The sequence below is a fragment of the Chionomys nivalis genome, chromosome 1, assembly GCF_950005125.1.
Source record: "Chionomys nivalis chromosome 1, mChiNiv1.1, whole genome shotgun sequence".
NCBI lineage: Eukaryota > Metazoa > Chordata > Mammalia > Rodentia > Cricetidae > Chionomys > Chionomys nivalis.
The window spans coordinates 121,927,116-121,953,404 of NC_080086.1; the positions used below are offsets into that span (position 1 = coordinate 121,927,116).

The 26,289-nt window shown below is 44.0% G+C and overlaps 1 protein-coding gene across 1 annotated transcript in view; it reads left to right on the forward strand.

Moving 5' to 3' along the window:
* The window catches only part of Thada (THADA armadillo repeat containing), a 317,002-nt gene that overhangs the window by 244,969 nt on the left and 45,744 nt on the right, over positions 1-26,289 (forward strand). The window contains exons 32-35 of the mRNA XM_057784137.1: positions 20,980-21,353; positions 22,062-22,180; positions 22,734-22,806; positions 25,852-26,005. Of these exons, the coding sequence (XP_057640120.1) occupies positions 20,980-21,353; positions 22,062-22,180; positions 22,734-22,806; positions 25,852-26,005 (720 nt within the window). The remainder of the gene's footprint in view (positions 1-20,979; positions 21,354-22,061; positions 22,181-22,733; positions 22,807-25,851; positions 26,006-26,289) is intronic.

Below are 26,289 nucleotides of genomic sequence, written 5' to 3' on the forward strand. Positions count from 1 at the left end.
CAGGCTCCAAAACCACAGAGAAACCCTGTCTCGAAAAACAAAAACAAAAACAACAAAACAAAACAAAATAAAACCGTAATAGTCAGGCAGTGGTGATGCATGCCTTTAATCCAGCACTCTGGATGCAGAGGCAGGTGAGTCTCTGTGAGTTTAAGGCCAGCCTAGTCTACAGAGCGAGTTCCAGGACAGGCTCCAAAAAGCTACAGAGAAACCCTGTCTTGAATAACAAAAAAAGGAAGGAAGGAAGGAAGGAAGGAAGGAAGGAAGGAAGGAAGGAAGGAAGGAAGGAAGAAAAGTGTGTAATAGTGACATTTTTGTGTGCTTCAAACATCTATCATAGTACTTCTAAATCTTCAGCTGAACCTTTCGAGGTTTCCTCACCCATTAATTGCATTTAAGAAGTCCAAGTTTGGGACTGTGTTTGGAGTTTAAAGTGATTTAAACCTGCATGGACACTGTGTCTCCTGTATTCTTTTTTCCTTTTCTGTTGTTATTAGCATACATCATTCTTCTGCGTAAGGAAAATTAGTCTCAGCTTCCAGGCCTGTGCAAGGGTGTGCAAAGACAGAGGGACTGGCTTCTAGGCCATTGCAAGAGTGTTTAAAGACAGAGGGGCGGGATCATAGGCCTGTGGCAAGGGTGTGCAAAGACAGAACTTTAATTCTAATCTTAAATCCAACCTAAATTACCTGTTCTTGGGTAGGAAAATACCCACTGAAATATTTATTTACTAAAATATTCTCTGGTACTTGCTAAATTTGTCTTAGGGTTTCTGTTGCATGGACTGGAAAGATGGCTCAAAGGTTAAGAGCACTGACTGCTCTTCCAGAGCTCCTGAGTTCAATTCCCAGCACCCACATGACAACTCACAACCATTCTGTTGCTTTCAAGAGACAACATGAGTATGGCAACTCTTATAAAGGAAAACTTATAATTTGGGTGGCCTGCAGTTTCAGAGGTTCAGTCCATTATTATCATGGTGGGGAGCATGGCAACGTGTAGGTAGACATGGTGCTGGAAAAGGAGCTGAGAAACCTACATCTTGCGGGCTACAGGAAGTTGACTGAGATACCGGGTGATATCCTGAGCATAGGGAACCTCATAGCCTGCCCCCACGCTGACACACTTCCTTCAACAAGACCAAAGCTACACCTCCTAATAGTGCCACTCCCTATGAGATTATGGGGGTCAGTTACATCCAGACTATCACAATATTATCCCCTTTGCTCTGAGAGATAGACTTTCTATTTGCCTGTAAACCCACCCCTTAAATTTTATTCACAGCTATTGAGTTGAATATTTACCACATATTTAAATAAACATCATACCATGTGTTTAGAATCCATTTTATGCTGTGTGTGTATGTGTATGTTTCCTTTCCTAGGCCCCATTTTATGAATTTTGTTGTTGCTGTTCTTTCTGAGACAGGGTCTCGTGTAGTCCAAGCTGGCCTCAAAGTTAATATATATAGCCAAGGATAACCTTGAAGCTAGCATTGTTTTATACCAGGCTAGGGACTGAACTCAGCCTCCTGCATATCCTACCAGCCAACCCCATCTTACTGACTTTGTGAAGATTGTTTTATACTTATCTGTATTCATATGTACATCAATCTATTGAAATATGGATCTTGAAGGTGATGGTTAATGAAGAACTGATCACAGTTTTTAGCTAAAGAACCTGTCCTTCCTACGCTGTTTTTTGATGCTGGGGATGGAAACCAGGTCCTTGCACTTGCTAAGCCCACACTCTACCACTGAGCTGTGTCCTCAGCACTCTATGCTCATTTTCAGACAGGGCCTTGCTAAGGTTCCTGAGCTGACCTTGAACTTTGCATCTTCTTGACTCTACTTCCCGAGTAGTAAGGACAATGGGTCTGTGTGCCCTTTGTGCTCCTTTGTATCTGGGTCTCTGGAGGCAGCTTCCCTGCTCCTGGGATGCTTGCTGGGTGCCTCTTCTGATCTGAGTTTTAGAAAACATCATTTTCAGTTTCCTCTCCCTTTTCATGGTTAATAATAATGGCCAACTTTTGTTGACTGCTTATTAGCTCTTGGGCAAGCACTGTGCCCAGCATTCCATGTGCTTGAATGGGGGAAGTGCTAGTGTTCCTTCATTGTACATGTGAGCACACTGAGGCATAGAGAACTCGTGTGTCCTAAGGTGTCAGAGCCTGGGCTCTTCATCCCCCCACAGGAGCCCTAGAACACCCTTTCTGGATCCAGCCCCAGGCTTCATTCTCAATGCTGCAGTTCTAAATCACAGTTTTTATAGTGTAAGAAAGTGTGGAGCCGTCTGAAAGCATGGCTGGAACTCGGGTATATTACTAGAAAGAGCACTTGCCACTCTGGGTGGGACCTGCCTTTTTGCCTTTGAACACGGACATTCTTAGGGCCACATCAACACTTCTCAGTAGCAGGCTGCTGGGGACTGTTTCTGTGGTTTCTTTGTTAGCTGGGATTTACAGGTCAGATCTCATCACTCTGCCAAGTACAATAAACACTCCTTCAACTGGAATCTTTATCATTATTACTATCTTTTTCCTAAATGCCCTAAAAGTGACCAGCTCACAGGAGTGAAATCAGAATCCTAAATGGTCTAACTGCCTAGCGGTGTGCTTTGTGGATGGGTATTAGATAAGAATACGGGCACTCCGTATTACAGCTCAGGTTTGTAGATGAGAAGCTGAATGCTGACAGCCCTCCCCCTGGGCAGCTTAGGTGCCAGGGCAGTCAAATGGTGAAGTCTGCAGCGTATTCAGCAATGCTTGTGTTTTGATTGCTCAGAACTTGAACACTCTATGCATGATGTGAAGAAATACAGTCCATGATTTTTATGACCTAAGAACTTCCTCAGCTTAGTTCCTAGGAAATGTAGCTGACCAGTTAGTTACATAGAATAAAAACATTGGCAACGTACAAATACCTGCTTTGGTTATCCAGTCTAATTAGGTTAAATGTAACCAATTGCATGTGGACAAATTGAATATGATCTGCACTGTCCTTCGGCTATATGCTGTTAGTAGAGCACATGCAGACCTGTCTCATGTGACACAGCTGGAGTGGGAGGGGAGGGGATTGAGAACAGATTTTAGAGTCTTCTGGGAGCTTCAGATTTCTGGGCTTGCACCTGTGAAAGTTCAAGGACATTTTTCAGGTTTTTGCCATCAGTAGATTAGTTGATTTTCTCCAGACACTCGACTCTGGTCTGAACTATTACTTTTCCCAGGGAACAGTGCACTCTGACGAAGCAGCTTTCTTACACAGGGCAGTACTGGATGAGTAGATTAAAGTGATGCTTGCCATGTTGACCCAAGTCAGTAGTACACAGTATACAAAGGTCACTCTTAGATCTGCGGTTTCGTGTTGTCTGGTAGGAAGATGGAGACTGTCCCTGTGGAGTGAGTTGCTCAGCCGTGCAGCTGGTCACTGCAGGGGGCCACTGCCATTCCAGTGACCCAAATTAAATGCCGGCCATAGTGCGACACCTGGAGTGAGTGTCCTTTCTGTGACAGAGCTGTGTCCTGAAACTTTCCGACTTGCACTTGTACCCCCAGAGAAGGAGCTGTTCAGATGTGCAGGATGGTCTCAGCACTCTGTGGTTTCTCTCCTTTCACATGTTTCTGCCTCTCCCTCGCCAGCCCTTCATTACCAATCACCAGGAACTAGTTGGCCCTATTAAATTACAGTACATATAGTTTTCTTTTTTAAGTCTGTTCTAGGGCTAAAGAGGTGGCTTAAAGGTTAAGAGCACTGACTGCTCTTCCAGAGGTCCTGAGTTCAATTCCCAGCAACCACATGATGTGATGGCTCACAACCATCTGTAATGAGACCTGGTTGCCTCTTCTGGTATACAGACATTCATGCAGGCAGAACACAGTATACATAATAAATAAATAAATAAATAAATAAATACATCTGTTCTAGATATTTTGCATGAGTGGAAATCATACCTTTGTGTCCTTTCATGTCTGGATTGTTTTACTTAATGTTTTCAAGTTTTATCCATGTTGTGACCTAATGCACTTCCTTTCTCTTATTTTATAGTTAAATAATATCCTACAGTGTAGATATCACATTTTTTAGTTCTTTATCAACTGATGGACATTTGCTTTGCTTCTACATTTGATCTTTTATAAATAATGCTGCTATAAATATTCATGGGCTTTGTTGTTGTTGTTCTGAGTAAATTGAGCATTGGAGTTGAGTTGTTGTGGGTTTGTATGCCAACTTCTTAAGGAATTGCTGAACATCTTTAAGAAGGTGGTCCTGCCAGCAACACCTGAGGTCTCCAGTTCTCCACTTTTTCTCCAATACTTGTTATTGCTTGGTTGCAGTTGCCATGCTGTGTGGGGAATGGCATTTACTGTGTGAGATTTGACTTTCCTTCTTGATGGTACATCATTTTGCCTGATGCTCATTGGTCATTTTTCTCTAGAGAAATGTCTACTCAGACCTTTTACCCAATTTTTTAAGATTTATTTTTATTTATGTGTGTCTGTATCTCCACATATATTCATGGTTCTCCACAGGGACCAAAAGAGGGTGTCAGATTTCCTGGAACCGGAGTTACAGGTGGCTGGGAGCCACCTGATGTGGGTGCTAGGGCTGAACTTGAGTCCTAGAAGAGCATCATTTAACCGTCTCTCCAGCCCTCCTTTGCCCACTTCTAAATTAGAATAAACTTATTCTTGTCATGAAAGTTCTCTATGATGTTCTTGATTTTAATTCCTTGTAAACTATACACATTTGCAAATGTCTTTTTTCTGTTCTGCAAGGGGTTTGGTTTTGGGTTTTGTTTTTTTGGTTTGGTTTGGTTTGGTTTTTGTCACTTTTTCTGATGGCATTTTTTGATGGACAAAGGTTTGTGCTTTGGTAAAGTCTGCTTTGTTGCCTTGTGTTTGACATCATACCTAAGACCTATTGCCTAACATGGCAGGGATTTTACCCATTTTTTTTCTGAAAGCTCCATAGGTCTGTGATCCATTCGGGGTTAATTTTTTTAATTTATTTAAATTTATTTCATGTGCATTGGTGTAAAGGTGTCAGATGCCCTGGAACTGGAGTTACAGATGGTTGTGGGTGCTGGGAATTGAACCCAAGTCCTCTGCAAGAGCTCTTGGCCGCTGAGCCATCTCTCCAGCCCCAGAGGATTTTTTGTTTGTTTGTTTATTTCTTTGTTTGTTTTAATTTAGTATGAGACTACCACATCTTTTGTATGTGACTATTCATGTTTATATTTTAAAGAGAACTAATTCCCCACTATATCACTTCTGCTTCCTTGTCAAAAGAAGACAACTGACCATAAATTATGAGTTTCATTTTGAATTCTTGATTATTGTGTGTGTGTGTGTGTGTGTGTGTGTGTGTGTGTGTGTTTATTTCACTTGTGTGTGGGATGCCCTTGGAGACTAAGAAGAAGTTGATTCCCTGCAGCTAGACTGACAGGCAGTCGTGAGCAGACCAAATGGGTGCAGGAACTGAATTCAGGTCTTGTGGAAGAGCAGCAAGAGGTCTGAATTGCTGAGCCATCTCTCCTGCCTCTTTCTGGGTTTTTAATTCTTTTCCATTGCTCTGTATGGCTGGCCATCTGCCAGAAACACACTGTCTTGATTACCACTGCTATGTAGTAATTTTTGAAATGCCAATGAGTCTTCCAAATTGTTTTTGCTACTCTGGTTCCCCACATTTTTATATGAATTTTAGATCAGTTTTATCAATATATTAAACAAATGAGAGAAAAGCCCACTGGCCCTTCATAGGGATTACATTGAGTGTATAGATCGGTTCGAGAAGTATTGTCATAGCAGTAATATTTTCAGATCCATGAACTGAGAAGGACTTTCCATTTACTTAAAGGTCTCCAACCTGGGGGACTCAAGATGTAGCTCTGTTGGGAGAACGCTTGATTGCCTAGCATGGATAAGCCCTGAGTTTGATGTCCAGGACTACATAAACATGGTCATGGTGGTACACACCTGTAATTTCTACCCTCGGGAAATAGGGGTCATCTTCAGCTACATAGTGAGTTTGAAGCTATCCAGAACTGCACGAGACTCTGTCTCAAAATATAAGTCAGAGTATTGTTTGTTTTGTTTTGTTTGTCTTGTTAGTGATGTTTTATAGTTTTAACATCCACACCATGTGTGTCTTTCATTATGGATTTTTTTGTCTTGCAGCCTTTCTGAGCTCATGATTAGCATGTGGGGGTGAGGGTAGATTCCTTGAGGTTTTATCTGTCCAAGTTTTATTTGTATCTTTTATATCTTCTGTATTTGTGTTTAGTTTTTTTCTCATTTTTACCGAGAGTAACATATTTTATATGAGTTATTTTCATGACCATGCTTCTCATACTTATTATTTCTCTATTTGTTTCTTTTTTTTATTAATGTTCACTCTCATCTTGGGTCACACTTTCCTACTTCTTTGTCTAATGGTTACTATTAGATACAGAAAGTGCTAGTTTTATGCTGTGAGATGTTAGATTTGTGTTGCTCATTTGATATGTGTGAGTTTGTTTCAGCACAGTCATGTTGCTTAGGTCACTTGGGGTCTTCTGAGGCTTGGTTTTAACATTGTCCTGCAAAGTTTAGTCTGAAAAGGGGCCTTTAGTTTAAAGCAGGCAGTTCCACTATATGGCAGTGCCCTGTTATGTGTGTAATGTCCCCGCTCTGGATAGGAAAGCAAAACTAAATGAGCCTTTTAGAGCATAAGGAATTGGATGGTTCAGCCCACTGTGGCTTTCTTGTCCCTACTCTCCTCATCCTATGCAGATTCTCTTTCTGCATACAGAGGTGTGGCGCCAGATCCCAAGACCTCTTGACCTGCAACTGTGCTGATCACCAGGGTCTCTTAACTCTGTGAGCAATTCCTCTCCAGAAATGTATCCCACTGTCTGCAGCCTGACCCTCCCAACCTTAATCTCATCATACAGCCTCTGTGCTGGGGCTTTGGTCCCCCTTGAGGATATGCCCTACCCAGTGTATAAAACAAGAATGTCATACATTTTCCAGTTTCTGGTTGTTTGTGGTTGATGATGACTCTTGCAATAATCCTTCAAGTGCAGATACAAAGTCACTCCCTCTGCCTCATTTTGATACCTCTTCTTGTATTTCTTCAACTATAAGATAAAGGCAGTACCCTCAGAAGATCAGGTGGAAGTCATAAAAAATTGTGAAAAATTATTGAAAAGTCATAAAGAGAAAAAAGCTAACACTGAAAACGCAGCTGTCTGGAAACAAAAGTGATAGCAAAAAAGGGATGGTTATCATGTAGGGGTGGGGCTTCTAAGCAAATGTTTGATGTCTTAGATCATTTTCTGTTGCTAGAAACATCATAGACAGATAATTAAGAAAGAAGACTTAAAACTGGTTTGCTCACAGTTTTAGAAGTGGAAGAGCATGGCGTTGGCATCTGGCAAAGCCTACTGCACCATCATCCACAGCAAAGTGGGCTTCCTAGCCCAGGTGTCTCTGCTCTTTTTATAAAACCACTGTCCTTATGGATCAGAGCCTCAATCTTGTAGCTTCCTTTGATGTTTGCTACCACCCAGTTAAATTCCATCCTCTTTTTTGTTGTTGTTGTTTTGTTTTGTTTTTGTTTTTCGAGACAGGGTTTCTCTGTGGTTTTGGAGCCTGTCCCGGAACTAGCTCTTGTACACCAGGCTGGTCTCGAACTCACAGAGATCCGCCTGCCTCTGCCTCCCAAGTGCTGGGATTAAAGGCAAATTCCATCCTCTTACTGCCTTGTGTGGAGATTAAATATCACTGTGAGCTTGGGTGGGGACATTCAGACAGTAACATTGGGTGCACTTTCCCGGAGGCTCACCTGTGGCTCACCTTGTGTGGAGGTTAAATATCACTGTGAGCTTTGGTGGGGACATTCAGACAGTAACACTGGGTGCACTTTCCCGGAGGCTCACCTGTGGCTCACCTTGTGTTGAGATTAAATATCACTGTGAGCTTTGGTGGGGACATTCAGACAGTAACACTGGGTGCACTTTCCCGGAGGCTCACCTGTGGCTCACCTGGCAGAAGTCCCTTAACTCCTCTCCATTTTGGACTTTACAGCCCAATCAGATTCTGCTGAACTTGCCAACTGGCAGCCACTCCGTGCAGACCACGCCTCCTGCAGTTTGTGGTCCAGGGCTGCTAGAGACCTCTTTGGTCTTTGCTTCTGTTTCTTTAGGTACATATGTCAGAGCTCACATACAGCTTCCATACTGTCTTGTAACACTAGCAAGGGACTGAGATGATGAGGCTACAGATTGGACCCAGGTCCTGAGAGGAGTCCTTCCACCCAGCTGTGGTCCTCAGAGTGCTTTTATGCTGCCTACTGTTGCCTCAAGATGTCAGAGAAGCCTCAGATCCTCTGTAGGAAACAGGTTCAGTTAAAGGGGTAGCAAGTGTTAGGGTATTAGGATGGAGCAAGTTCCTTCCAGTCTCACACCTACAAGGCAGTTCTTTGAAGAAGCAGAAGCAGTGTATGTTGGGAAATAACTGCAAGTTTGTGTTTGTAAGTTTGTCCTGTGTTTATCCACAATATTTCCTTATTTGCTCCTTGTGTTGGACAAAGGCTAGGTGGGATAGAGGTGGAGGAAAGAAGTTAAAAATGTTGAGTCCTTCCCATGGGATAGCCCTGATGCACTCATCTTTTGTGGACTCTTCTGATTCCCAAGTTTGAAGGGCTGTGTTCTTAGTTCATGGCTTAACAATGTTCTTCAAATAGCATACTTAGAAGACATCCTGTGTCCTGGAAGCACATAAGAGCCCTATGCTTAAACTTTCCTGCCTCTGAGCTGGCTCTGTTGCACAAGTCTGTAATGCTTGAAATGCAGGCAGGAGGGTATGAAGTTCAAGGTCATCCTCAGGTACATAGTGAGTTTCATGCCAGCCTAAAACATGGTGTTCTGGGGCATGAAAGGAAGATCCATGATTCTGAGAACATATGGACAACCAAAGCATCCTATTGCTGCAGTGAAACACCATGACCAAAAGCAAGTTGGTGAGAAAGGGTTCATTTGGCTTATACTTCCCATATTGCTGCCATTAATAAAGAAAGTCAAGGCAGGAATCTGGAGCCAGGAGCTGATGCAGAGGCCATGGAGCAGTGCTGCCTACTCACCTGCTCCCCATGGCTTGCTCTGTCTGCTTTCTTATAGAACCCAGGACCACCAGCTCAGGAATGGCCCCACCCACAATGGGCTGGACCTTCCTCCATCAATTGCTAATTAAGAAAATGCCCTAAAGGCTTGCCTAGACTGGATCTTATGGAGACATTTTTTTTCAGTTGAGGTTCCCTTCTCTCTGTTGACTCTAGCTTGTGTCAAGTTGATTTAAAAAACAAAACAAAACAAACAAAAAAACCAGCCAGCACACGAGGGAAAGGCAGTATTATCAGAGGGCCATGGATGTGATGGGGGCCATACCTCTGTATGTGTCTTTGAAGGGTCGAGAACTAGAAACAAAAATTCGACAAGAAAATAACAGCAGGACCAGTTGAAGGAAGCCTATCTCCAAGTCCTCTCCCAGGCCCTTTCCATATCTGTGCCTGGAAGGGCCTCTGGGGTCAGGATCACAGTTTACTGGGAGAGGCAGGGTTAGAAAGGAGGATGGAATTTCCCTTTGATAAGGAGAAGCCAAGAATTAATAAATCAGTTGATTTTGTTGTTGTTGTAGTTCCTATGGTTTCCTGTTCTGTACAAGTATCATTTTTTTACTGAGAAGTTGCATAACAAGACATTAACATTCACAGAGTACAAATTATCAGCTGATTATTTTTAGAGTCATTTCACAGAAGAACTTCATTTGGCTCAGATTATAGACCTCCCTGACCTGAGAGAGGTAGGGCATCCCACTGCACATTGAGACTTTCTTAGCCCCTCCTTTAAGGGATGCTGGGAGAAAGCTTAGGACAATTATGTTTGCCACCTTTTTATGTGTGTGTGTGTGGGGGGGTCTTGTGTATTCCAGGATGCCCTTGAACCCACTATGTAGCCAAGTGGCTTTGGATTTATGATCCTTCTGCCTCCATCTTTCCAGTACTGGGAGTACAGGAGTAGACTACCACCCCAGTTTATATAGCTGGGGACCGAATGCAGGGCCTCATGCACCACCCTCCCAACAGTCATACCCTCAACATGTCTACAGACTTGTATCAACCTAGCAGCATCAGAGAATTCGGGGCCTTTGCAAAATTTGAAAGAGACTCACTCATTTGAGGTTGTGGGAGCAGCATATGTAAGGTTGGGTAGATTAAGAGCCTCTGAGACTCAGTGGCAGGTGAGGCCCCAAAGTGTCATAGTGAGTTCCATTGCGATCTGCTCATTGGCCACTCAGTTCTATTGGCTGGTGTTTTTCTCTCTGGAAGAGGATCCTTTCCCATCCATGCCTCTGGATTACAGCTTGTCAGTAGGCTGCTATGACTCCCCAGTAACCATCTCTGCCAGGACCAAGAAAACCTCACTCCAGGCCTGTCCAGCTTTTCCTTCTTGGTCTTTGTCTTTTTGACAACTCAGCACAGGACTTTTGGGAATTTTGTTGAATGGTATTACAGTGAAGACCAGGAACTATGTATGTTATGGAGCTCCATGACTGAGAACTAGAGCAAGGGGTTGACTTCTGATGAAGAAACACTGCCAAAGCGACATCATTTAGATACCAGAATTCCATTCAACAGGGCAAGTGTTGACACCAAGAAGAGCAGATGACCTCAGATGAGCTGAGGTAAAGTGCATGTGGTCCCTGCCACTCCACAGCATCATCAGTACATGGGAGTTTGCTAGAGAACAGTTTGCAGGGTCTTACTGGATCAGAAGCTCTAGGGTAAGCAACTAAAATTTGAGGAGACTTAGAGAGTTGGGTCTCACCTTTAATTGTATATATTCTCATTTTTTCCCTTCTTCCTTTTCTCCTGTCCTTCCTTCACTCTCTTCCTCTCTTACCCCCTCAAATTAAATATCTTTATATCATAACCCCATTGTATCCATAATTATGTGGCAGTTTTTCAGAATACCCTTGTTAAAACTAATATGTGTCTTCAATTTGGGTTTCAGGTAGAAGGCTTGAATGTGGGGCTTCATACATACTACCATACACTCTACCAAGTGAAGTGTGTGTGTGCATGTGTGTACATGTGTGTGCACGTGGCACATATGTAATATCCACACATACATTTAAGACAAGTTGTTCCCATGTAACTCAGGCTGACCTTGAAGTCATGATCTTGTCTCGGCTTCCCAAATACTGAGGTTATAGATGTGTAGTTCTATATTTGGCTTTATACTGACTTGTAAAAAGAAGCTTTGAGGCCTGTGCAGTGGTGTACAACTATAGTCGTGGCTACTTGAGAAACTGAACAAGGAGTTCAAGGCTAACCTGGGCAGCATAGAGACACCTGTCTCAGGGGCATTTTGATGAATCTGTATGAATGGCTCAGGCCTTTTGATCGTCTACAAGCCTACAGCTAAGATTAGCTCTTCCTCCAAACTTGCTTAAGGTGCTGCTACTAAATTACCTGTCAGCAACCTGGTCAGCATCAGCATCCCTGACTTGACTAGTTAGGAATGGCAGACTTGAGGTTCTAGGCTAATTGTAGGCATCATTGTTCTGGGTGCAAGGTAAGAGTGAATTCCCCAGCCTGGGACCTGAGACCTGCTCAGATGGTGAGGACACAGGGTGAATGGCTTCGGAGCTGCACACAGGCATGACTCATGGGGTGAGGAAGCCTTTGTCAGTTTCCCCAGACCTGTCATTCTCAGTGCTGGCACTGCATGGCTCCGTCCCTCATCTGTGGGATGTGTGTGGTAGGCTATTTTGTTGTGATTTGATTGTCTTTGTTGACAGGGTCTTACTCTGTATAGCTCAGACTGGCCTAGATTTCTACATAGCCCAGGATAGACTTAAACTTGCTATGATCCTCCTGCCTTAGCCTCCCAAGTGTTGGGATTATACACGTGATGCTCAGATAATAGTGGAGTTTTATTCTTTTGGTTTGGTTTGATTCAGTTTATTTTTGAGACAAGACATAACCTGGGATAGCTTTGAACTCCAGATTCTCCTGCCTTCTCCTGAGCACTGGGGCTCCAGTAGTGTACCACCACACCTGGATAATTACAGCTCTTTAACACTTTTACTTTATAAAATAAAAATTTGGCAGCTGGGCTGGAGAGGTGGCTTGAGAATTAAGAACACACACTGCTCTTAGAGGTTTGGTTCCCAGCACCCACATCTGGCAGTTTACTATGCCTGTAGCTCTAGCTCTGTGGGATCTGGTACCAAATTCCAGCCTCCCAACATTTAGATGCACATACTCAACACACACACACATATAATTTAAAATAAAACACATTTTTTAAATTGGTAATTTGTGACTGTCTGCTCCATTACTTATGACTTTGTTTTGTATTTTTAACACAGAGTCAGCCTCACTGTGTAGCCCAGGCTATCTTTGAACTCCCTCTGCCTCAGCATTCAAAGTGCTGAGATTATAGGTATGAGCCACCAGGCCCAATAACATTTTATTGGGGAATATTTCTCCAGTGAGGCAGGACATAACACAGCAGGAGGTAATGCCCTTCCATGTGAATCCAGCCAGTAAGCCATTATCTTAAGGACTGGAAATACACTTTACTCTGAAGAACAAACAAGCAAACAAAAAAAAATATCTGAAGATGAACTCAGATTAAATTTGAGACTCAAATTACACATTCTTGAGTGACTGAGCTGAGTGTACTCACTGGTGGAAACATGCAGACCTCCCAACAGGAAGGCCTTTAAAAGTTAAGTCCCATGCAAAATGGAATCCCGATCTGAGCCTAGTAAAAATACAGTAGGGACAGTTAAACAAGGACTTGATCCTTCCAGTGAAACCATGGCCTCCCAAGGAAGAAGCCCAAAACAATCAGGTTTGAGATGACAAGCAGAAAAGGTACAGATTAGCCACACTGCCTGCTAAAGAAGGCTGCAGACCAAGGAGCTACTGTCAGCTCTTTGTGCCACGCTGACAAAAGGACTTCTAAATATGAAAATGTAGTACATGTTGAAACGGACTTTGAGCTGCCTCTTCTACCCCAAGACCCTGTCTCACTTCCAGAGAGCTCTGTTGGGAAACTGGTGGGCAAGTCCTGCCGTCTTTTGAAGCAACCAGTCAGTCACAGTAGCTGGCAGTCCCAGATGCCCATCAGAATGACCTGGGTCACTTTAAAATTAAACTGCTAAGACTCTCCTAGACATGTGATCAAGTGTCCCTGAATATGTTTTCCTAAATCTCCCCTATGAGTTGCACACACTCCCTTGGCTGAGAACCACTGTAGGAAAGGAATTCTGTGTTATCTCTGCAATTGCTCATATTAAAAAACTTGGACACTCCTCCCTCCAGCCTCCTTTTCCTCCTTGAGCCCCCCCCCCCACTCAGTTCTGGAGCACAGTGGGGGCGATTTCTATAGTTTCCACTCACAGGACCTCCATGCAAGCAGAGGCTGGTCTTTTTAACTCAGTGCTGCATCTGAATCCTAACAGGCCAAGAACAAAAGTGTATGTAGCGAGCCAGTGTCTACACTGTAGAAGGCCCCACTGCCCCGGTGCCTGCCAGCAGCATTTGATCATGCTCACTCAGTCTTCTGAATTCTTAGTAACACCCTCCTTTGTGACTTCCCTAAAGAGAAAATGCACCACAGTGAATGCCCTTCCTCTTCCTTTCTGGGAAGTACCAAGCTAGCATCAGCTACAATTGCTGAAAGCTGTAATTCCTGTCTACACATTCATAATCCAGCCAACCCTGGGAGAGTTCTCCCGAGTACCTCTCAGTGTGCCTCTCAGCTGGGACACAACACAAGACCACCTGTCAGCGTCTTGACAAGGCAGTAACCTGTACAACCTGAAACCAGCTGTACCCAAACCTGCTAGGATCCATGTTTGTGTGCACGCGCACGGGCTGTGGTTTTCAAAATGTCTGGAGCAGCAGCAGCTGCAGCAGCACCTATAAGGGCTAGAGGTGTGACTTCCTCAGTGAGAACTGGGTCTGTGGCTTGGCCAGACATGGTGACTCACACATGTGATCTTAGCAATTGGGAGGCTGAAGCAGGAGAATTGCCATAAATGCACACATACCAAGGTCCAGGCCAACCAGGACCTTTTAGGGATAATCTGTCTCCAAAACCTAGTGCTTGAACTAAACCTCAGTTTATAGAATGCTTGTCTGGCATGTCTAAAGCCCCTTCAAGCTCTAGCACTGTGTAGCCCAGGTGTGGTGCTGCCAGCCTGCAACCCCAGCATCAGAGGATTTGGAGGATCAGCAGTTCAGGGCCATCTTAAACTGTGTAGCAAATTCAAGGCCAGGATGAACTACCTGAGACCATGTCTCAGAAATTAGTTCATTAATTGGTTAATTAGCTAAAATAGAATAAGACTGATCCCTCCAGGGGAGGCACACTTGTGTTTCAGCTATTCAGCTATTCTGCTGGGGCCAGAGATGATAAAGGTGCCTGTCACTCAAACCTGAGTCCAATCTCAGGAACCCACATAAATGTGAAAGGCAAGAATCAACTCCACATGGTTGTCCTCTGGCTCCGTGGATGTGCCATGCATTTCCACCCCCACCGTGATATTAAGTGAAATGAAATTTGAAAGGAAAACAGCTCTGGTGTATCCCTTTGTGTCACAGTCATTGCACAACATAGTATTCTGTTCTAACCCACAGTCTGGGAAAAGTGTGGCTTGAGCATAGCTTGATGCCTTTCTGCCTCATGGTACAGACGTGAAACAGAGCCTGGACAGTCCTAGATCTCCTTCCATCTGTTCTCACCTAGCTCTCCCAGCAGAGCGTCTTTTCAACAAAGAGTTATTTTATCTTTTTTTTAAATTTATGTCTGTGTCTGTGTCGGCATACGTGTTGCCTGCCGAAGCCAAAAGAAGGTGTCAGATCCACCTCCAGGGGATGTGATGTGAGTGCTGAAAACTGGACTTAGGTCTCTGCAAGAACAGCAAGTGCTTTAAGCATTGAGCCATCTCTACAGCTCCCGAATGGCATTTTTAAACTTGTCTCAGTAATAACTATTGCATTCTTTTTGGTCTTTTCTTCCAGCTTTTATGTTCTCTTTACCTGTCTTAGTTGGGTTACTATTGCTGTGTTTATTTGACTTACACTTCCACATCACTGTTCATCATTGAAGGGAGTCAGGAGTTCAAACAGTACAGGAACCTGGAGGCAGAGGCCATAGAGGAGTGCTGCTTCCTGGCTTCTCCTCATAGGTTGCTCAGCCTGGTTTCTTTGAGGACCACCAACCCAGGCATGGCACCACCCTCAGTGGGTGGGCCCTAATTAAGAAATTATTAAGCCAAATCTTACAGATGCATTTTCTCACTTGTGGTTCCTCCTTCCCAGTGACTGTAGCTTGTGTCAAGTGACATAAGACTAACCAACACATTACCTAACGTCTCTTCTCTTGACTCATCTGTAAAAACAGAACAATATTCATTGTAACTACAAGTATTCTCCATCCCGCTGGTCCTCTGCACTGGTTTCTCTCTGCCCGCCTGTTCCCAAAGCCACTTATGAAATAACCACTCTGAGGCTTAGTACTAACCACATACTCTTTAGCCTGTTAACTCAGACTTCTTATTAACTAACTCATATCTTAAATTAACCCATTTTTATTATTTTGTATTTTACCATGAGACTTGTAGTTTGTTACCTCTTGCTTCTTGTGTAGCTACATGGCATCTCGACTCCACGTACTCTTTCTCTTTGTGTGTGTGTGTGTGTGTGTGTGTGTGTGTGTGTGTGTGTTTGGATTTCCCACCTGGCTTTACTTTGCTAAGCCATTGGCCAAAACAGTTTTATTCATCAACCCAGAAAAGCAAGACACATATACAGAAGGACATCCCATATCAGTTCATAAGTTGTTAAATGGGTAGAGAAACATCCAACAGTGTCAATTTTTAAAGCAATTCTTATTTATAATGTTAAATAATAGGTATACAGTATTTTATAATAACCCAACAGAACATAATGCATAAATACTCAACAACTGGCTCCTATGAGTCACTAGAAATTTTAGGACAATAGGCTTTTCAGGGTTTTTTATTAACATAATTTTTTATTGATTCTTTGGGAATTTCACACCATGCACCCCAGTCCCACTCATCTCCCAGCCTCTCTATGCCCACCCTTGTAGTGTCCCCCAATGGAAAACTTAAAAAGAATAATAAAAATAAGAAATAAAAAATAAAAATGCAAACAAACACAGCCTTGTCTACATAGCAAGTTCCAGGACAGCCAGAACTGTTACACAGAGAAACCCTGTCTCAAAAAAATAAGAAACAAGCAAACAAAACCCGTCACTCCACTGTCCCACCTCTCCAGCGCCTCTTCATTTGTCTCAGTAGCACTGGGAGATGGTGTGTTTCATGCAGCAGAACCTTTTGTCCAAACAACTTTACTAGCTTTACTTGGAAATGTTTATTGTGTAGTGTGTTGTTGGTCGGGCTCAAGACCTCTGGCTTCTGGTACACCGTCTATACTGGTCCCTCACCAAAACTCCTCTTGAATATCTTGCTGTTGCCTGAGTCATGGAGATCCTGCAGCTATGGTTCTGTAGGACCAGTCCCTTCATACGCTCCAGCGGGTGGGGTAGATGTTGGGGGGTGCCCACTCAAAGTCCTGTATATGTGTCTGGGTGGTTGACATTTGAGATTTTTTTACAGTTGCCTTTTCAATATTGTGTGCATGGCTTTTCCTCCCCTTTAGTCTTAAGGCTCTTCTATAATAGATTGTTCTCCTTGTCAAGTCTGAGTCAGACTTGAGTACCCAGTGTCTGTACCCCAGGGACCTTCCTGAACATGCTCCCCACCAATCCTAGTTCTTGTCAAGACTCCAGAGGAAACAAGCTATTTCTGGGTGTCCCGCTCTGGAGTCCAGGAGACCATACACTCTACCTAGAACATCCCCCACAGATAATAGGTTCCTCCAAAACATTATACAAAATGATCCAAGCAGTCCGGGTTTTAACTACATTTAGGTTTTATTGGTTTGGTATGGTTTTCTGAAATAAGGTCTTCCTGTGTAGCCCAGGCTGGCCTGGCACTTGCTGTCTCCTGCCTCCACCTTCGGTCTGTTGGGGTCAAAGCATGTACCAGCAGGTTGGCTCTTGATGACATTTTTTTTTAGGTTTTTTATTTCATGTGTAAGAATGTTTTTCCTGCATTTATGTATATGCACCACATAAATGCCTGGTGCCCCTTTGAGGTCAGAAGAAGATATTGGAGCCCCTGGAATTGAAGTTATAGATGGTTGTGAGCCACCATGTATGTAAGTGCTAGGATCCAAAACTGGGTCCTCTGCATGAGCAGCAAATGCTTTTGCCCTCCGAGCCATCTTTCCAACCTCCTTTCTAGGAGCAGATCTCTGAGCCATGTCTCTGACTTTCAATCAGTGAAATGTTATCCTTACAATGCAGTAGGTGAAGAGGGTAGGAAATGGTACCAAAACCCGTAGAGATGGAGCGCTTCTACACGGCATAACATTGGGATCGGGGTCTTAGACAGTGAGAATGACCTGAGTCTATCGGCTGCCAGAGTTTCTCTGTTCTTGTACAGATACTTGTCTCCTATGGTGAGGTTCGCATGGCCAATGGTAGTGCCCCTATTCTAGCTTCATTGCTGTTTTTGTGATAAAATACCAAAAACATGGTAGGGAAGAACAGGTTTATTTCAGTTTATAATTGCAGGCTACAGAAAAGTCAAGGCAGGAACTTTGTTGAGTCCCCAGTCAAGAGCCCAGCCATGCTGCCTACTTGCACTGTTTCTTCAGTAGATTTTGTTTACTCTCATACAGTTCAGGGTCCAGCCACTGAAATGGTGCCACATGTCTAGGGTTTTCCCACCGCAGTTAATTATCAAGGCCATCTCCCACAGACATGCCCAGGAGCCAATCTAATATGGTTCTTCAACTGGGAGTCTCTTCTCCAGTGATTGCAACTAGGTTGTTGAAGTTCAGACTAACCTCTGCATCCCCTCATCATACCTTCCAGGATGGGCTTCTTTTTGAAAGAACTTGTGTTGTATAAATATTCCTTGTTTTAATTCTAGAATTATTTTAAGTTTATATGGATCTTTAAGTTCAAAGCATTTCCTAAGCATTAAGTTACTCTTTCAGCTTCCTGTTTATGATAGTTCTCTAAAGTCAGCAGAGTCCATTGAGCAACATTGAGACATCAGATATTTAGTGCTCTGTGTCCTGAGTGCTCCCTAGTAAGCCATGCCAGGGTAAGCTCATTCACCTTCCTGATAGCCTTATGAGAGTGCTGCCGTAGACTGAATTTCAGCAAGGTGCCGGGTGAAGTTCCCCAATGTTCTTGTAGATGAAACCCCTCAGAACAGCACCCAACTGCAGATGACTAAAACCAGAGAGAAACTGCTCAGAGTGGAATGAGAGGCCTAGGTGCATTAGAACTGATGGAAGTTTGCTTAACTTACAGTACTGGAGGCTTAGAAGTTCAGAACTGGGGGTGGTGGTTTCCTGTCTCTGTGACATAACAAATGAGCATGCATAAAACCAAAAGAACAAGAGGGGGTCCAATTTATAAATAACACACTTAGCCCTTGTGGCCTAATTACCAGTGAAAGGCCCCCTCTTAATCTAGGCATGGTGGTGCACACTTACAATCCCAGCACAGGGAGGTACAGCAGAATGTAGTAGGGGCTGCGGGCCTGCTTTTCATCCTGCCCGGCTCCTGCACGGCTAGCTTTACACCAGAAATAACAACACACAGATTGTATTCATTTAAACACTGCTTGGCCCATTTCTATTCATGTGTGTAGCACCCCAAGGTGCGCTTACCGGGAAGATTTTAGCCTACGTCCATCCTGGGTCAGAGCTTCATCGCATCTGCTCTGGAGAGGAGAGCATGGCGTCTGCATCTCAGAGGAGCTGCCCTGCATCTGAGCTCACTTCCTCTTCCTCCCAGCATTCTATTCTGTTTACTCCACCCACCTATGTTTTAACCTATGAGGGCCAAGCAGTTTCTTTATTACTTAACCAATGAAATCAACAGATTGATATATGACACTCCCACATCAGCAGAAGGATAACCCTGAATCCCAGACCAGCTTGGGCTATAGAAAGAGACCATGTCTGAAAAAGCAAAAACAACCTCTTGATGTCATTTCAGAGACAATCACGCTTCAACGGAGGTTTGAGAGGAAACATTCAAGCCATATAACCATTTTCCCTGAGGCTTTCCAATTCCCTCCTGAAGTACTTGGGGCTGTGGGGTGCCTCTTGTTTAGGGTTTCAGTTGCTGTGAAGAGACACATGACCACAGCAACCCTTATAAAGGAAAACACTTAACTGGAGTGACCTATAGTTCAGCGATTTAGTCCATTATCATCATGGTGGGACATGGCAGTGTTAAGGTAGACATGGTACTGGAGAAGTAGCTGAGAGTTCAACATCTTGCAGGCAACAGGAAGCAGTCTGAAACACTGGGTGTAGCTTGAGCATATATAAGACCTCAAATCCCACCTCCACAGTGATGTACTTCCTCCCACACCCATTTCAACAAAGCCACACCTCCTAAGAGTGCCACCCCATTTGGGGACCATTTTCTTTAAAACCACCAAAAGTGGTCTTTGTGACTTTCCTTGAACTCCTGATCTACCTCCTGAGTGCTGAAACTATAGGTATGGGATACTTTGGTAGTCTTTCACCTGGTTTCCCTGCTGTAATATTGCCCCCTCAGCAATAAAAAGACTTCAGTAAGCATGTTTTTCTGGCTGTTAAAATAACCTCAGGCAGGTGTAGCAGCATATACCTGCAAACACTTTGGAAGTTGAGGCTGGAGAATCACAAGCTTAAGGGCTGCCTAAACCGCAGGCAGCTTGAGCAGGAAGACCAAGAAGGAGTTCAGGGTCATCCTTGGGTAAACAGTGAATTCAAGGCTAGTTGAGACCTTTTCTCAAGGAACAATAGGTAGGAACTGAAGAGACAGCTTGGTAGTTAAAGAGTGCTGGCTGTTCCTAAAGAAGACCTGGGTTCAGAACCTACATGGTGGCTCACAGCCATCTATAACTCCACTTCCAGAAAATCCAGCACCCTTTTCTGGCCTCTGTAAGCACTACACACATGTAGTACACAAATACTCAGACAAAACATGCATCACATAAAATTTAAAAATTTTAAAAATATTTATTAACATACACTGGTGCTTTGCCTGTATATACTCTGTGTGAGGTGTCGGATCCCCTAGAACTGGAGTTACAGACAGTTGTGAGCTGCCATGTGGGTGCTGGGATTTGAACATAAAACTTAGCAGGTAGACAAGGTTTAAGAGGGATTAAACCCAATAAAGAAAACAAGTTGACCATAAGTTCCAAGTACAAGACAGCTCCCCTCTCCGTAGTCAAATAAGAGGAGGGAGCTTTCTACTGACTGCATCAGGATCCAACAGGAAGTCTAGTAGCCTGTTGTCCAGATCAAGGGAGGATAATGGCCTACTGGATAGATAACGCAGGGCATAAGACTACTCTGTGATCCAAGTTCAGAGAGGGAGAGATCTGCCTATAGCGGTACAGCTGGAACAGGAAGAGAAGTCCATAACGTGAAGAAAACAGAGAGAGTAAAATAATGGTGGGCAGATGCCTACAGGACTGTCATCCGGAGGGCAGAATTAGGCCAGTGAGTGGAGTTCTAGAAAAATTGGTTGACAAAACTGACATTGTTAGTTGTGCTAACAATGAAGTGTGCTGTCTTGTGAACATCAGATCGCCACAGCATGCGCCCCGAGCCTCTGGTGCTTTGCAGGGACCCGAGTCCTGCAGGAAGTTTGGACTTTTCCTTGGGAACTTTCCAGAGCAAGTCATTGGTCTGCATTTATTGAGTGCCCGGAAAACCAAATGAAAATATTACTTCTTTCTCCCTGTTTTTGTTTTTTGTTGTTTTTTGTTTGTTTGTTTGTTTTGTCTTGTCTTTTTTGCTTGCTTTCTAGCTTTGGAGAGTCTTGGCCTCTGGGATGACGTGAGAAGAATTGTCTTGGGATCAGAGCTGGTTACAGGGTTCCCCTGGACCTTCAAGGTGCCAGGCCTGCCACAGTACCTACAGAGCCTTACCAAACTCGCCATCCCTGAAGTGTGGGCATCTCTGGCTGAGGCTGAAGGACAGGTGGTTCCTGTTCCTCTCTCTTTCCCTCGGCTTCTGGAGTCTTCCTTTTCTGAAGTGCGCTTGTTAACCCTGGAAACCCTGCTGGAAAGGGCAACGTCCTCTGAACTGGAAGAGAAGGGACCACATCCCTTGCTGTGTAGTATGGGAGAAGAGTTCCTGCTGTTGGCGATGAAGGAAAACCACCCAGGATGTTTCTGCCGGGTAGAATCTCTGCTGCACTGACACCCCTCTGTGTCCCACATTGGTTTGGTGCTCGCCATACAAACATGAGAACCCATGTAAATGCCAGCTAGTCATGGCAGCTCACCTATAATGCCAGCACTTGGGTAAAGATGAGATCCCTGGGGAAAGCTGACTAGCTAGACCAGTCAAACCAGGAAGCTCCAAGTGCAGTGAAAGACCATGGAGAATGGTCATGGGAAACAACTGATGTCACCCTGGCCTCCATTGGCTGGGACACATCTCAGAGGTTAACTTAACTGATACGCCTAATTCCAGGCAGATGGCTACCTAGAAAGCCTGGTCAAAATGAAAGTAAGATTTCCAGGCTTGGCATCTCAGATAGTTAGGAGGCTGGGGCCTCTCTGGGCTATAGAGTGAATTCAGAGCACTTAGTGAGATTCTGTCCCAAAGCTAAGAAGTGCAAAGGGAAAGGGAATCTGGTTCGGTCTAGCATGTGTGAGACCATATAGGCTTCTTGTGCTGGTGTCAGGAACCAGGGACCCTCAAACTTGTCATTGCTCTGCCCTCCCTCAGTTTCTCAAAGATGTTACAGAGGAAATAAGAAATCAGTGTCTTTTGGGACCTTTTGAAAATAGATTCTACTCCTTGTTGTTATAAACAGTCTTGTAGGACCACAAGACTTTTCCTAGTGTATTTCTTTACCTTGTTTTCTTGGATTTGACTCAGGTCCTGAAGATTCTCTATCATATGAACCCCAGTGAATGGCTTCCCCAGACAGAATGCTGTGTTCACCTCTCCCCAAAGGAGTTCCTGATCTGGACTATGGATATTGCTTCCAATGACAGGTTTGTCCCCGTGCAGTCTTGGTGGACTATATACCCCTTCCAGTCCCCATGAGAGAGCCTACTCACTGTCTTCCCTTAAGGGCTCAGATACTGAGTTTCTTTCTCAGCTTCAGCCTGGGAGCTGTATTCTAAACTCCAGTAGAAGAGCATCAAGTTTTCTCACTAGTAACCAAAGGGTACAAGAAGTTGTACAGTCAGATAAAGAATTTATATCTGCAAAAGTTACAGACTATATCTGTAAACATTTGTGCATAAAGTACGTTAAATATAGGTCGATTAGTCGTTAATCTAACATCAGCAAAGCCCTGAACTTGATTCCTAGCACCACAAAAGCCAGTGTGGTAGCACATAACTGTAATCCCAGCACAAAGGAGGTGGAGGTCAGAGGATCAGAAATTCAAAGTCAGCCTTGCCTACATAGTGAGTTTGAGGCTAGTTTGGGTTACACAAGAGCCTGTCTTATCTCGGATGTTTAACTTGGCTTATGTATGTGGTAACTGTTGAGGATCTGTGAGTGTGTGTGTGTGTATTTTAATTTTCTTTTATTTTCCAGATCTGAAATCCAGAGTGTCGCTCTGAAGCTTGCCTCCAAAGTCATTGCCTACCACGTGCAGACATGTGAGGAGGTGAGGCTGACTCTGTCCCTGTGCTGATGCCTGGCTTCTTACCCAGAGGCTAGCAGTGAAAGGGAGTGTCCCAGAGGCAGAACCACAGGAACTCAACAGAAATGTTACTTGTACTGGAGTTTTACTTTGGGAATCGCTTGCAAAATCTCAGAACACATGCTTCCTTCTCTCTCGTTTTAGGCATTTTTGACTAGAGCCTCTGAGGGTGAAGCCCTCCCCAGCATATATATGCCCATTGCTTTCTCCCATTTCTGTAACTAGACTCTGTTTAAGAGGGTATAAGCTGTCGGGCTGGAGAGATGGCTCAGTGGTTAGAGCACTGGCTGCTCTTTCAGAGGTTCTGAGTTCAATTCCCAGCAACCACATGATGGCTCACAACCATCTGTAATGAGATCTTGTGCCCTCTTCTGGTAGAACACTATATATATAATAAATAAATAAATCTTTAAAAGGAGGGAAATAAGCTGTCAAATCAAGAATCTTTAGGATTACAACTTAATAAGCTAAGTATGATCATGTATTGCACAGGCTGAAATACCCTGCCTACCATGTGAATGAGCTGTATCTGAACCAAGTCCCACGTATGCCCTTCCTGTCTCACATGTCCTTTGAAGGTGAAATGGAACTAAGTAAGCTTCCTGGGAAGGTGCTGTGAGACATATATACATACATACATACATACATACATACATACATACATACATACATACCTAGGTGTATATGTACCTAGGCTCAGGAAACACTGTGGAAGAGGAGACAAAAAGAATTTAAGAGCTGAGAGATGAGAAGGGCAGTGAAATCCCATCCTCTAGACAGGACACATCAGTGTTACTTATTCTAGGCCTGCACAGCATAGGTCCTCCTGACAGTCAGGCATGGATAGGGGAGGGGCTCTGCCCCTTGAATCATGGGCTACTTGTTCTGAGAGAACAATCATTTTAGGTTACGTAAGCACTAGTGAACCTGCCAGACTCCAGCAGACAGATGGTCCTAATGAAACCCAGGGGCACAAATAAAACAAAACATGGTTATAGGATAGAGGGGAGAAGAATAACAGCAATAAGAATACACTACATACTTGTATAAACTCTTAAAGAACACATTTGATTTTTAAAAAAGAAAGACAGCACCATATCAAGGTAGTGGGCGAACAATGGCCAATCTGCAGTACAATTAAACCTTTCCTCACTGTGCTAGTGGAGGCAGAGAGGAACAGACCCGAGTACACACTAGTGAGAGAAAGAGAGTGCTGAGTCACTGGCAGACTCTGGAAACCCAAGGGGAAGGCTGGTTTTAAAAGATCAGATTGCCTGGAGAGATGAAGAGATGGCTCAGTGGTTAAAAGCACTGGTTGCTCTTCCAGAGGTCCTAAGTTCAATTCCCAGCAACCACATGACAGCTCACAACAGCTCTGATGCCTTCTTCTGGTATGCAGGCATACATGCAGATAGAACACTCATACATAAATAAATATTTTTTTTTTTTTTAAATCAGATTGTCCAAGGCTGGGTCAGGGTAAAAACCCCAATGTTAGCATTAGCAAGCAAGGAAGCAGATTCCTTGGCTCTGTCATTCAAAGGCATGACTGAGGACTAAACTTAGGTCATAGGCCACTCAGAGATCTAAAAATTTTAAAAATAAATAGAAGAAAACAGTGTTTGGAAGTAAAGAGAAATATGGAAAGACAGGATTTTCTTAAAAGATAAATAGGTCTGGGACTGTAGCTCAGTAAAGTAAAAAAAAAAAAAGAGCATTTGCCTAGCATGCACAAGGACTGTAGCTCAGTAAAGTAAAAAAGCATTTGCCTAGCATGCACAAGGCCCTGGGTTCCTCCCTAGCACTACAACCAAACAAAAGCCCACCCCTGTAATCCCAGCACTTCTAAGGCTGAGGCATAAGGGCCCCAGTTGTGAGCCCAGCTACATAGAGAGACAACTGTCTCAGGAAACAAACAGCCACAGCAGAACACCTGAAACCCGTCCTAAGGCAGCCAGCCGTCTCAGCAGCAGAAGCCAGTCTGCTGAAGAAACCGTGCAGCTGCTCTTCACCAGTTGCCTCCAGCGTAGCTGTTTGGAACTTGAATGAAGTATTATCTCATGAAACTGGAAGTATTTTCTAAGGAGAGAAAAATCAGAGACCGGTGGACCTTCATGGAGGGACACATTGCCAGGGCTCTGGGGGGGAACTGTGCTTTGGCATCAGCAGCTGAGAAGCTCAGTTTAGATCTCCGGAGCCACTGCCCCAGCACTCTCTGGGTGCAGTCAGAGAGGTTCAGCTCCTTGATGGAGTGTTTTGGAGACTGCCTCTGGTTCTCTGATGGTGGGCTTCATGAACAAGACATTCCTTCTCCCAGTTCTGAGGCTTTCCATAGAAGGCCTTCTCACTGCCTGATAACTGCAGACATGGCAGAGTGTGGCACGAGGTGAGAAGGCATGAAGAAAGGGAGCAGACAGACAAACAGAAGAATTCGCTTGTGTGGCAGAGTTACTCCTATGAGGATTTGCTCAGCCTGGAGATAACAGCATTTGTCCATTAATGTCATGATGCCACTCTCCTCACTGCTCAGAACGCCTTGCCCCATATAACATGTTACAGCAGCAGTTGGCTTTCAGCATGCCCTTAGAGGAAACCTCCAAAGCATACCAGGAAGTAGTTCACATGGAATGAGAATCTCCATTATAGAGAAAGTGAGACATGAGTACAAAAGCTAAAAATAAACCAAGTGTCAAAACTCAGAGTAGAATATTATTTGACCATGAAAAGGAATAGGTAAAAGATTAAAAACCTTGATCTGTTGACCCGGACATCACACAAAGCACATACAAGTCAGAGTATCACAGGTGTGCCACAGATATAGATAAATATAGATAAAGATATAGATACAGTCTTAAGTGTCAAAGTTTTAGAAAAAGTCTGTGAATTATGTACCTATAAAGCTTTTATTATCAAAACCAGTGGGGCTTTGCTTAGAGAGAGCCCTGAGCCACTGGTGTTTCCTGAGGCTACAGGTAGAGGATCACTCATGATGTCCTTTTGTGTTCTCAGAACAAGGATTCCCTAGCCTCTGAGCTGAGGCAGTGGGTCCAGCTGGTTGTCCGGTCCTGTGGAGACCATCTTCCTACTGCATCTAGACTGGCTGCTGCTGCTGCCCTCACAAGCACCGCACCCCTGTTCCTCACCAGTCCCCAGCCCACTCTCGGTAAGGGTGCTAAGCAGGGTGCCCACTGCACCCAGGTCAACTAACCCAGGATATTCCAGACTAACAGAAAGGACACTGTCAAAGGCAGCATGTGTGACACTTTGACATGTTTCCAGGATATTCTGTCCTCTTCGTTTATATTCTGGCTCTTTACCAACAGCTGCTTACCTTCGTTCCCTTCAATCTTATCATCCAAGCCATCCCGTGCACATTTTTTCAAAACACCCATGAGCTTTGCAGTCTTTCCTATCTTTAAATTTGACCCTTTTGGTAGTCTATTATTA